The 14,141-nt window shown below is 34.5% G+C and overlaps 1 protein-coding gene across 1 annotated transcript; it reads left to right on the top strand.

The window, feature by feature from the left end:
* Window positions 1-5,184: 5,184 nt before the first annotated feature.
* On the top strand, window positions 5,185-6,444 carry LOC115964521 (zinc finger BED domain-containing protein RICESLEEPER 2-like). Its single transcript, XM_031083817.1, has one exon. The coding sequence runs from the start codon at window positions 5,185-5,187 to the stop codon at window positions 6,442-6,444; it is 1,260 nt and encodes a 419-aa protein (XP_030939677.1).
* The last annotated feature ends 7,697 nt before the right edge of the window (window positions 6,445-14,141 follow it).

Genomic DNA, 14,141 nt, shown 5'->3' with positions numbered 1-14,141 from the left:
ATTGTCAACGACATTTTTACTAAAATGATGTATTTTTTGTATTCTGTGGTCACAATGAGACCAATTGTGAGAGAGTTTTTTAATTTTTATTTTTTTAATTGTGAAAATTTTTGTATATGTAGCAAAACAGTTTTTTAATGATACAACTTTATGCTAGTAGTTTAATCTAAATTCTATTAGTTATCGTTAAGTTAGTGGCGCAATTGTGTTGATGGAGCTAAAAATTGGCAGTTGATTCTTGACTGACATGTGTTGATGATAACCAGAGAGTTCCACTAGCTTTGATGGAACTTTATCTCTGCCGTTCTAGGAAGGACAGCTGGTCAAATGGGAAGAAAATCTTTTTGGAAACTCCTTAAATATTTTACAGGCTAATTAATCATGTGGTTTTTATAAATTTATTTACTAAAAATGAGAACAAAAAAAAAATATATATATATATATATATATTTTTAAATTTAGTTTTATTTTATATGATAAAGTTGAGGCAACAAGTAAAAACAGAAAAACTAAACTCATCCCATTTATATTTGAAATATCCATACACATTTATTTTACCATAAATCGGATCAAACAGGTTGGATAAGATATTAGTAAACACTTGTACATTGAATTAAAAAATATTTTCAAAGAGAGAGATGCACATTTACTTTTGTAGAAATCCTAGTTTTAAAAAAAAATTAATAATAAATGTATTTTAGTAATTTAAATACATAATCGAATCAGATTTAGATACTTAACGAATAAAAATAAAACCATTACAGGTTTCGAAATGTTAACTTGAACCCACCCAAAACCCTTCAAAATCCTTAACTTAGGTCGGGTTGGATATAAAATTTTTAATTCTTGCATAAAATTCCACAACTCTCCATATTTGGCAAGAAATTCTTTAAAACTCAATTTTATCTTTTCTTTTTAAATATAAAACCTCACAATTAAACCCTATTCCGATCTAACAAAAAATAAATCACATTTCTGTCTAGACTTGGTGGTAAAGAATTTAATGTGAAACAGAGACTAGTAAAAAATATTCTTCCTATCTCAATGTGAAACGGATACTAGTAAGTCCTCCAATATTTACCTATTAGGTATACAGTATACTGTAATTTTTATTTAGTTTTTTATTACCATTTTAGACACTTAATTATCCCAGGATAAAATAATCAAATTGAATTTTATATCATTGGATAGTTGTGATTCAGAAACAGCTTGATTAGAGAAGCAATTTTTGCTGGTTTGCAATTGTCCACTGGAAAAACTAAGGCAATATACTAACGAAACAAACAATGGCAGGTTGCCTAACAATAGTATAGACTTTACTAATAAGAAGAAGCCTTAGCATTAGGGCAAATCCAGTGTTAGGCTACCTTCCATTCCCCTGTGGATTTTTTAGCTAAGCTTTGGTTGATTACTAATTAGGTCAACAGTCATAATCAACCCTCACAAACATTCAATGGCCTTTAGTATGCAATTGTGTAGTCGTATACTTCAACCCCTTTGACCAAATTTGGGTCAATTTTATCCAGGAATTCAAAAGTTTAATCTGGTCATAATCCAAAAGCCAAATTTCCATGTGAGGTCACTCTTAAAATTTGGAATATATTTACATAATGAATGTGTTTATTTCACTTTCTCAAAAAAAAGAAGATGACCCAAGGTTACAATCAATCAAAATATTCAAAAGTAGAATATTCACAAAGAAGAAAAACCTCAAAAAAGGAATCCAAATGCCGGTCCAATTTATGTAGAACAATTGAAAACAGAAGAGGGTTCGGGAATGGATATAAGAATTTTGCATGATTTTGGTAAAATATTTTGTTTAAAAAAGATGGGAAGGATTGTATGTAGAAGTTGTATTGAAATCAACTTAGATATTATAAATAAATAAAAAAAGAAAAAGAAAAAAAGAAATCAACTTAGATATAATAATATATTATCCAAATTCCATTCCCATCACACGCAGATGCCATGGAATTTTATTGGGACCTTTCAAAAAAAAAAGAGGAATTTTATTGGGAAACCAGAATATTGATAACATATTCATATACCAAAACCTCATCCCTTGTTTCTCAAAAAAAAAAAAATCCTCATCCGGAGCGGCTCTTAGATACTATCTTTGATAACTACAGAAAGTCACTTATATTTTAATGCAAAAGCCTTCTTTTTTTTTTTTTTTTTTCTTTGTTTATAATTCAATGGTTGAGAATGAAGAAATTTAAGTCTTAAATGTTTTCATTGAAAATACTAGAATATACCAATTAATCTACAAGGCTCTCATAAAAGATATCTATCAAAGATTGCGAAATGATTCATTCCCTTTTTAAAGCAATGAAAATGACATATGCGGCACAAACTTTGTTAACCACATATAGTGGGAGGAGAAATGTGTCACAAAGTTGTGACATTATTGATGAATATTTGTTTGAGTTGAGATGTCTTATACTTTATTGAGCTACAATGGTTATATTAGGGCCTCCATAGTAGTGGAGCTATTTGACACCACAAAAAGTTACTTTATCTATTTTACCTACTCATTTTACAAAGCAGTAGATCTATTTTAGCTTTCAACACAATAAAATAATATAAACATTACAATAAAATAATATATCTACTACAATAAAATAATACATCCCACTACCAAAAAAACACTATAAACCGATCAATGACACAATCCACAACCACTGCCAACCAAAAACAACCACCCACAACTACCCAACAACAACTAGCAAGCCAAGAACAACCACCCACAACCACTGGGTTTACGGAGCTAATTCCAGCAGCAAAGAACGGAATGGGGCCCGGCTTCAACTCAGTGTTGGCGATGGCGGCACAATAAGCCTCCGGTGGCATAACCCAATAAATGACAGAAACATTAACCCCAACTTTCTCCCAAATGGCACCGTCTTGAAGAACTCGACTTATGCCTTCGCCGCCACCAGGCCTCGACCACACATCTTCCTTAAACTTAGCTCCACCATCGGCGCCTTCGATTGCTTTGCACACACTGTCCTGTGCTTCCTTTATCATTTTCTCAAAGCGGGATCGGACTGTGGAGGATGAAGATGATGGGGAATCATGGTCATCGGATTCGCGGAGGAATGTGTTGGGTCGTTCGGTTTTTAGGATTTCTTTTTCGATAGAAATTGCGGATCAAATTGTTGTTGGTAGGGCTGTCCAGCGGTTCTTTGACCCGTCCAAACCGACCGGGTCCGATCGACCCGCATCCCAACGGGTGAACCCGAAACATGTAGTGAGTCGGATTCGGGTGTATTTCTTTCAAAACCCAATTATTCAGGTCGGGTAGCGGTTTAAGGAAGAAAAAACCAGCATTACCCGACCCGACCGATATTTAAAAAAAAAAAAAAAAAGGTAATTCAGCACTCAGTTTACCCGTGAAGACTGAGTCACTGAAGGGTGCTGTCCAGGACTGAAATGAGGAGACTGATTGGACTTAAAGCACTCAGTTTTTTTTTTTTTACACGCTAAGTTCAAATCAGCCAACTTGCTCTTAAGATTTTTACACACCAAGCAATCATGGCCGTCCGATTTGAAAGTGATCAACGGTTAAAGCACTCAGTTTTTTTTGTTTTACACGCTAACTTCGCTAAGTTCAAATCAGCCTACTTGCTCCTAATATTTTTACACACAAAGCAATCATGGCCGTCCGATTTGAGCGTGATCAACGGTCTTGATCCTTCTGAAGATCAACAAAATCATTCCAAGTTTCCAACGCACAAAAGGAAATCCCACAAAATCTCTCTTCACTCTTCAGACTCTCAGAGGTGTAGAACGGCTAACCCTTAGTCCCTCACCTCACCTCAAATCATAATAAAAAATTTCCACTTCCCCAAGCCATGGCCGGTTACCCTCCCTCAGCCTCAAGAGACCCTCAACCCTCATCTCTTTCTCTTTTAAATAGATCTGATATTTCTCTCTGTTTCACTTTTCTCTGCTCTCTAGTCTCAACTTCTGATTCAAAATCTCTCTTTTCTTTTGAAACACTTGACTTCTCAACTTCTGATTCACACGTATCCTCGCTGAGCAGAGGATCGGAGTGTTGTCGGCGTCGCTGGTCTGTCGCACCAAGGGCGCTGTCCGCCGCCTCTCAGCCTTCAAGCACGGCGACCGCGGTTTCGCTTTCCTCGTCAACTCTCAACAGGTTCGTGTCGCTCAAACAAATCTGTTCTTTCTCTTTTTTATTAGTTATTTAGATTCTTCAGTTTTGATTGTTCTTTCTCTGCTCTCTAGTCTCAACTTCTGATTCAAAATCTCTCTTTTCTTTTGAAACACTTGACTTCTCAACTTCTGATTCACACGTATCCCCGCTGAGCAGAGGATCAGAGTGTTGTCGGCGTCGCTGGTCTGTCGCACCAAGGGCGCCGTCCGCCGCCTCTCAGCCTTCAAGCACGGCGACCGCGGTTTCGCTTTCCTCGTCAACACTCAACAGGTTCGTGTCGCTCAAACAAATCTGTTCTTTCTCTTTTTTATTAGTTATTTAGATTCTTCAGTTCTGATTGTTTTTTAAAGCTTTTAAGATTATTTGATTGCCTTATTGTATAAAGAATGGTGAGGATTTAACAAATAATATAGACACCAAACAAAGTTTGTAACTTTTTGAAGTAAAAAAATATTTGAGGTGACGGATTGTGATTAGTGCTCAAGCACCTCCTTTCCATGTAAGAACACTGTGATGTTGAGGAAGTTTGTTCAAAAACCATTGGCTATGTGTAACTAAGCAAAGTAAAAAAAGAAAAAAGAAAGAAAAAAAGAGAGAACTAAAGACAATGAGAGTCTCAGATTACTTCAACTGAAGTTGTGTCTATGATCTGGTTTTATAAAAAAAAAGATTTGGGAAAATGTATTGGGCCTCTATGTTTTGAACAAGGACAATTTCTTTCACATGCTTATAGTTATACCAGTTCTTAGTTTTGTCTTGACTCTTAAACAATGCATACTTGCAATTTAAATGAAATCATGAAGTGCCATGTAATTTACCTTGATACAGAACACTGAGTGTTAAATGAAATCAGTACTAGTGAAGTAAATTCTTATGCATATATTTCTTATTTTACAAAGCTCCAATGTATGTGATTTTGCCCTTTAAGAGGTCAACTACAATGATATTTCTTAGTATTAGGTTTTTTATGGTTGTTTGTTTATACTTAAATTTGATGTCTTTAGGTCATGGAACCCTCTACTAATGCCCCCCCTTCCCAAACAACACCCGCTGCCCAAGCTGGACCTGCTGTCCAAGCTGAACCTGTTCCCACTCCAATAAATGCTGAGGCACTTCCACCTAGACCTAGTGATAAAACCAAAGTGAGTGAGATAGCTGTTGATTGTGGTAATAATAGGAAGAAGTCTACTGCTTGGGATCATTTTGAAAAAATAAAAATCAGTGAGGGTCAATTTAAGGCTGTCTGCCATTATTGCCAAAAAACTTACCGTGCTAATAGTAAGGGTCATGGTACTACTAATTTATTGAATCATACACCAAATTGTGTTAAGAACCCTAATAGAGCTTCACTTAAAGGGCAACAAACCTTAGCATTTGAACCCAAAATGAATGGGGAGGAAGGGTTTAAGCTTGTACCAACAGCCTTTACTGTTGAGGCTTCTAGGAAGGCACTCGCAGAAATGATTATAATAGACGAGTTGCCTTTTAGGTTTGTTGAAGGGTATGGGTTTCAAAAATATTCAACAACCTTACAACCTAAGTTGCAAATTAGGGATATCCCATCTCGTCAAACTGTGGCTAGAGATGTGATTAGCATTTATGGTGTTGAGAGAGAGAAACTAAGGGAAGCCTTGAAAGGTCGTAGGGTGTGCCTTACTACGGACACATGGACTAGTATTCAAAATCTGAATTATATGTCCCTCACAGGTCATTTTATTGATGATGATTGGAACTTGCATAAGAGAATTTTGAATTTTTGTCTAGTGGAAGACCATAGGGGGGAGACTATAGGTAGAAAGATTGAGATGTGTCTCCGTGAGTGGGGTGTTGATGGCATATTCACATTGACAGTGGATAATGCTTCCTCTAATGGTGCTACCATTAAATTTTTACAAACAGTCACTAAAGATTGGAAGGGGACTATTTTAGAACATGAGTTCTTACACATGAGGTGTTGTGCACATATCTTAAATTTGATTGTGGGAGATGATATGAAAGAAATTGATGCGTCCATTGCTAGGGTGCGTGAAGCTGTGAGGTATGTGAAGTCCTCACCAAATAGAAATCAGACTTTTAGGAGTATTATGGAGAGATTAGGTATTGAATCCAAATGTTTACTAAGTCTTGATGTACCAACTAGGTGGAACTCTACCTATCTCATGTTAAATACTGACGAAAAATTTGAGAAAGTGTTCCTAAGAATGGACTTTGAGGATGATAGCTATTCTTCATACTTTTTGAACAAGGAAAATAGTGGTGGTTTGTGATCTCCTTGTGGGGTTGATTTTCAAAATTGTAGGACATTTGTGGGTTTCTTGAAACTTTTTTACAATGCAACTAAAAAGTTCTCCGGTTCTTTGTATGTGACTTCAAATACCTTCTTTGATGAGATGTTTGTGATTCAAGAAAATATTGCTCATTTAATTAAATCTCAAAATCATCTCTTGAAAAACATGGCAACTAAAATGGAAGCTAAGTTTGAAAAGTGTTGGGGGAAAGGGGATAAAATTAATAAGCTTTTGTATGTGGCTGTGGTGCTTGATCCAAGGAAGAAAATGAGGTTTTTGAAGTTTTCTTTTTTTGAAATATATGGGAATGAAGTGGCTAATGAGATGGTTGACTTGGTGGGGAATTTTATGGCTAGGTTGTATGATGATTACTCTAGGGTTGATTCACCAAATGTGGTGCTACCAAGTGAGAATGAGAGGACACACATGGAAGGTGATACAGTTGGTTGTAGTGATCCGTATGCAATGGTTAATTCACGATATGAGCGGTTTTTAGAGGTTGAGAAGTCTATAGGGTGTAGCAATGAGATGGAAAAATATTTGGCTGAAAATTGTGAGAGTAGAAGGGATGGAAAATTTGAGATTTTGAGGTGGTGGAAAGCCAATTCAAATAGGTACCCAGTGCTGTCCAAAATGGCTAGGGATGTGCTGGCTGTACCTGTTTCTACGATTGCTTCTGAATCGTCTTTTAGTACCGGAGGGCGCATACTTGATCCATTTCGAAGTTCACTCTCCCCTCTCATGGTTCAAAATCTTATTTGTGCTCAAAACTGGCTGCAAGCCCATGTCCCAATTTCTTTTCGCAAGTCAAAGGACGAGATGGAGGCCTTGGAGGATGAATTTCATGAATTGGGTAATATGTTTAACTTCCAATCTTCTTGTTTACTAAGTGTTATTAAATGTGTCATATACTTGAGCAAAATTTAATCTATTGTCTCAATTTTTTCTTTTCTAGTTTTAAATCAAGCAACAACAGCAGCAAGTTCTAGTTCCTGTTCAAACAAAGGTGGTACTCGTAGCACAGTCAATATTGATGAATGATCACTGATTGGGTATGTTTCTGCCTTTATAATTTTTGTTCATATTGGTGTCCCTTTTGGTTATTCTGTAGCTGTTATTCTGTCTTTATATAGTATTGATAAATATTTTTCCCCTTGTATTGTAGGAGGATGGAAGGTCGCCTTTTGTATAGGAGGCAGCAGTTTTTTTGAATATATTTTGAAGCTTTTTTGGACAGATGTGTAGCTTTTCTAATTATAATTATACATGAACTCTTGTCCTGCTTAGAGGAAGGAAAGCTTAGCATCTGTGTAGGCTTTCCTCTCTATAAGTTATGGACATGTTAACTATAGAAAATAGAATAGTTCTTTACTGCCTTAGGAAAGCTATTTTTTGGAAATACTTAATAGTATTTCATAGTTGTAACTTATTATATATACTGCTAGGAACTGCCTACTGCTTTGGTAGTTTATTGCCTTGTGCAATAACTGCCTTCTCTGCTGCCTCTATGGCTTTATATATCAAATTATGAAGATGATGTATTTTTAGTAGTGCTTGTAGCCTATGTGGTTCTGGAAATTTATTTGATGTGTGGAATGGTTGGTAGGTACTAGGTATGTTTTCACCTTGACAGATTGATGAATGTGGAAACAAAATGGTACTGCCTAGGCCTTAAGGCTTAGGCAATTTGGAAAATATTTGTTATAAATTTATAATGTGTGGATGATGAAAAAGGTGGTAACAAAAATGGTAATTGTGTTTTATTGATGAATGTGGAAACAAAATGGTACTGCCCAGGCCTCAAGGCTTAGGCAATTTGGAAAATATTTAGTTATAATGTGTGGATGATGAACAGGTGGTAACAAAATGATAGTTGTGTATTTGTGTTTTTATCTATTTGATTAATGCCTAGGTTTTACATTCTATTGATATTTAACAGGTATTCAGATTTTACTTTGAATTCATACTCAATGAAGGCCCATTTTACATACTTTGAATTGATAATGTATTGATATTTTACATTCTGGGAAGTATGAATTTGGAGTTTTGGACAAATTATAGTAGAGATGAAGGCCCATTTTAAAAGAAATTTAGTAAAAAACAGGCCCAATCTGATATGTTAAGATTCAAAAACTATTAATTCCTTGAAAAGTCCAATAATTTCGGCCAAAAGGCCCAAAAAAATTAAATTCAATAAAATTTACAGAAAAGGCCCAATAAGAGGTCCAACCCGTTCAAACCGATGATCCGACCCGTTCAAACCGATGATCCGACCCGACGGGTTTAACCCATTTTTCAATTGATTGCGGGTCTTTTTTTTCAGTGACCCGATCCAATCGGGTCGAGTGCGGGTTGGGCCCAAACCCAGGCTGACTCGACCCGTGGACAGCCCTAGTTGTTGGTGTTGTTGTTGTTTTGAGAGTGAGATTGCGGGTTTGGGTTTTGGAGAAATTGAAGGAGAGTTTGGTGGTGAGTTTTGTTTTGGGTGAGGTTGAGGTGAAAGGGAAAAGAGTGAAGTAGGAGGATGAGGATGAAGATGAGACAATGGCACTTGGTGTTGTTGTAGGTGACTAGGCGAGATGGGTCTTGGCGATGAGGGAGAGAGGAAAAAAAATGATAAGGAAAAAGGAAGAAAGAAGAGAAGCCGGAGAGAGAGAAAAAGAAAGAAAAGATAAAATATTTTTTTAATAAAAGAAGAGAGAGAGTTTAATATATAATTAAAAAAAAAAACATATATATATATATATATATATATATATTTTAGCTACTTGCTACAGTGCACAACCATAAATAGTTGTACACTGTAGCAAGTAACTAAAAAAATTTAGCTATAGCACCATTGCTATAGCATGTATTTTAAGTATTAGTGTTGCTAAAAATAGTAATATAGCTATTTAGCACCACTATTGTTAATGCTCTTACTTGAAAAATAAAGGAATATTAAAAACCAAAACCACCAATACAATCAGATGAAAATGAATCGAGTCCAACACATGTGCATTTTTCACTAATTTTTTCTTTTATTTTTTATTTTATTTGTGTATTTACAACTTTATAAAATTTAACATTTTTAAAAAAAAATTTCAACTATACTTTTTATTATTTTACCGGAAGGTACAATTATACCTTTTTTCCTCCTAAAAAAAAAGGTTCAGCAAAATTTGCATCCAACTATACTTTTTTGTTTTTCTTTCATCTTTTTTCTTTAATGATTGAAGTCCGAAGGAACCCCAAACCTGAATACGTATAATAATAATAATAATAATAATAATAATAATAACTATACATCTATTAGTTATATTTATTAAAAAAAAATGCTAAAGTTACTACATACAAACTTTATTATATAACTTGTAGGGACACGATTTGTAACGACCCATGCGTGACGTTGGGCTCGTATGCAAAGGGCCCCAACAATATGATTTGTAGAGAGTGGGCTTGAAAGGCATGACCTTGGGCACAGGTGGGCAGTTTAATCGTGGCTTCTATGAAAGCTCTTATATGGGCGGGCTTGGCTTAACTAGCTAAGCCCTCATTTAGTACAGGATGTAGGACTTAAGTCCTCGGACGGCGTCCGAGGAGCCTTGTATCCTTCCTTTTCTCTCTTTTCGCAAAGAGGCCTTTTTTCTCCCAGGGGGTTTACCCTTTTATACTAGTGTTTTTTTCCCCTTTAGGGTCCACGTGTAAGTTTTACTTTCTGGAATGCAGACCTGTCCTGTCAACCTATACCTAAAGTGGTTAGGGGTCGTTGGGAAAGTTAAAGGGCATGGTTTAGAGTATGGGCTTGTCAGATACATGGTTTTGTATTCTGATGTTGGCAGTTTTTTCCCTTGCCCTGCCCCTACACTGAGTTTGCCCCTTTCTTCAGGCACTTCGTGAGGTGCTGAGCATGAGGTCGTCCTCGGCAATGGCTCTCCTCAGCTTGGGCCTTGGGCCCTAATGTAGAGTGGGCCTGGGCCGCGAATTCTCTGGCCCACATAACCATTACAAATTAATATGATAATGAATGTGATTGATCGGATTAAAAACATTTTAAAATGTTAAAGATATAACAAATATGATTACATAGCATTTACAAACTTCATTCTCAAAAAAAAAAAAAAAAAAAAAAATCTATTTACAAACTTATCTGACAAAGAATGTAATTGATGGATGTCAACAACATGATAATATAAAAAAAAAAAAAATATATATATATATATATATATATATAAGAGTAATGGTCCACAATGTAATAAATTAATGTCAAATTACATTTTTGTGAATAATATCACATTAGTTTGTAAAAGTTATACAATACATTCTCTCTCCAAAAAAAAAAAAAAAGTTATACAATACAATACAATTTATAAAAATCTCATTATGAGAAACTTGGCTTTTGTACATTTTATGCTTATTTCTACATCAAAATTTTAGTATGAGTGATATTAGAGATACTATAAATTTCATTACATAACATTTATGAACTAATGTGTCACCAACCTTAACACATAAGAATAATAATTTTGACATTCATTTATTATATTTTTGACTGATGCTAGGCTTTGGTACATTACTTCTACATTCATTTACTCGTGATGAAATAATCTTTTAGCTAAGTCCTGGCTATATGGAATTCAATAAAAAAAATTATTTCTATCTATAATTATTTATCATCCGTAGATATTCCTTTAATTTGAAAATTATTCATATCTATTTCTGTAATTTTGAGAAAGATAAAAAATAAAAATTTCAGGTGAAATTCTGAAAGAGTATTTATAATGTGAAATGTTACACCTCACATCATACGAAGGTGTGGCTTAGTAGTAGTAAGTCATTGTGACTAATCACACTTGTGAATTTAAGAGATGTGAATTCAAACCTTGTTATTGTTTGAGAGATCCTATACCATATAAGACTAAGGCTTAAGTTGGTAGGAGAACAATAAACCACATCCACTCAATTTTGTTGGGCCAGTGCGGTCCATGCTTGAATTGCAGGAACTTCGTGCAGCAGTACCACGAGGTATGAAACTTTTAGCCCAGTTAACCAGTTCCAGGTATAAAACTTGTTCAAATCCGCTAATTACTTTAGTGGGCTCTTAGGCTAGGCAGGTCATTCTGCCCACATGGGCCTCTAGATTCATAAGATTGGTGCCATTCGCCTTGCCCAAATGATTGTAATTGCTTTCACAAGCTTCATGTTTTAATTTAGTCTTAAGGGCATCTCCCAACAGTTTCTTCAAATACACTTTCCAACAGATTCTCTATCTCATTTTCTATCCTATTTAAATATTATTTTTTCATTTATTGTTTATTCTTTTTTTAATCATTATTTATTCTTTTTTTAACAACTATATTTTTTAATGAGAAGTGTTATGTTCATAATATTTTACACAATACTTTCACAACAAAATTTATGTGGAAAGTTGTTACTAGTTCTAATTTGAACTCACCACTGAAATTATTTTTTTACTCGTCAATATTAACTAATAACAATCTGTTATTTAAAATTTATTGTAAAACTATTGCGGTAGTATTTTTCAATTAGGATTTTTTTATTTTTTATATTATTTTTCTTTCTTTCATTTCATTTTCACCCATAAATGTTTCATTTCTTTTTTTCTTTTTCTTGTTTTTCTCCTCCACACAAGTGTCCACTATCTCTATCCCCCTTCTTTTATTTTCTTTCACCTCAAGAACATTCCAGCAACCTCAACATCTAGTTCACATCAGAGAGAGAGAGAGAGAGAGAGAGAGAGAGAGAGAGAGAGAGAGAGAGAGAGAGAGAGAGAGAGAGAGAGATCCCACTGCCAATGGAGATCGATGTTCACCATGCAGCACTACCACATCTGCCGCCCCACTGCCACTCGTCCTCCTCCCCACCACTAGGCTAGGTCAGATCGGCTTGTTCTTTTTTTTCTTTTTTCTTTTCATATTTGCTTGTTCTGATTCAACTTTATTTTAAGAATTGGATTTTGTTTTGTGTTTTGTGTTTGGATTATGTGAGAAACGGGGTCAGATCGGCTTGTTCTTTTTTTTTTTTTTTTCATTCATATTTGCTTGTTCTGATTCAACTTTATTTTAAGAATTGGATTTTTTTTTGTGTTTTGTGTTTTGATTATGTGAAGGAAAAAAAAAAAAAAAAAAAAAAAAAACCCAGAGGAGAGAGAAAGAATTGATATAATAGTAGCTAGTATAATTTTTTAAGCAGAAAAATTGATTTGGAGTGCTACAGTGTTCTCTAGATTTGGAGAAGTACTGTAGCAACTTCAAAAAAAATTTAGAAAAGTTTTGTGTATACCGAACCGGTTGAAGCATGAACAGTAGCATAAATTCTCCAAAAAACCCTGATACAGCATCTGTTGGAGATGCTCTAACCTTTTAGCACTGTGTCAATTTAGTCTTTATTGTTATTTTTTGGACAAAAATTGACGGCGCGTATAATAGCCAAAATAAAAAATTAGCTTTTGTTGATGTGACAATACACTAAAATTTTATTTTGGAAGAAAATAAGCATTTGCCCATAATTTATAAATTGTGCAGCAAAATGCCACTGTTTTGAAACTATTTAGCAAAATGCTCATATTTTTTAAACTCGATTTAAAAAAAATAAAGTTACAAGTGGAACTCGACAGTAGCAATGTTGAGTTCTATACATATTTTGCCACTTAAATTATTTTGAAATTTTAAGTAAAACTCTCCTCTTCATATCTACCCTCCTCTGAAGTCAACCCTCACTCATGACCCCAAATCTACCCTCCCTCTCATAACCCCAAATCTAACTATCTTCTTCAAAATCTCTCTACCTCTCCGTCGTTTCCTCTATGGAAAACATAAACACAAAATTGAATCACATCATAACCTGCATTTTCTCCTTCCCAAAAAACTCAGATCCTCCACCGATGTCCTTCTCCTTCTCAAAAAACTCAAATCCTCCACCAACCCAACCATCATATAGAAGTTACGCCCAACTGGCCCATCCTATTCGAAGTATGTCCACAACTACGCAGGGATCCAACCCCTTTTATAATTTATACCAAATGGTTGCACCAAATTGTAATAATTTTTAGAAGTTGTGATTGTACCAAATTGTAACAATTTTGTTTAGTCAAAACTTAAAAGCAACAACTTATTTGTTCTTTTTCTCTTTCTCTTCCTTTTTTTACATAATTTTTTTATTCTTTTTATTCATATCAACTTCTTCTTGAAGATTTGTTCCAAAAAAAAAAAAAATGTTTTTGATTAAAAAAAAAATAAAAAAAACCCCAACTTCCTCAATAGTTTTGTATCATTATCTTGAGCTAAAACAACTGTCATTATCTTTGCTGCATCTCAAGGGCTAAGAGTTCCTTAAGAGCTTAATGAGTTTTCTTATCCTTAACTTGGGATTATTGAAAAAAAATGGGGAGAAGAAAAAACTACAAATATTGGAACTCAATCTCCAAGACTCTCTAAGAAAATCTGCTAAGCAACATAAACCGTGGACAATTAGATACACGGTTTATTTTTACTATTTTTAACCCGTGTAGCAAAGTAATGCGACTTCCACTACTTTACTGAAAGAATTTTTCCAAAAAACTAAAAGATTTCTTATCTATCACTTGACTAAGCGTGATTAACACATAAAAATCAAAGAAATGTTTTTTTTTTTTTTAATTATAATAAAAAACACTTTTAATGCTAATAAAAAACACT

Source organism: Quercus lobata, chromosome 10, assembly GCF_001633185.2.
Source record: "Quercus lobata isolate SW786 chromosome 10, ValleyOak3.0 Primary Assembly, whole genome shotgun sequence".
Classification (NCBI taxonomy): domain Eukaryota; kingdom Viridiplantae; phylum Streptophyta; class Magnoliopsida; order Fagales; family Fagaceae; genus Quercus; species Quercus lobata.
This window is presented reverse-complemented; position numbering and strand designations above follow the sequence as displayed.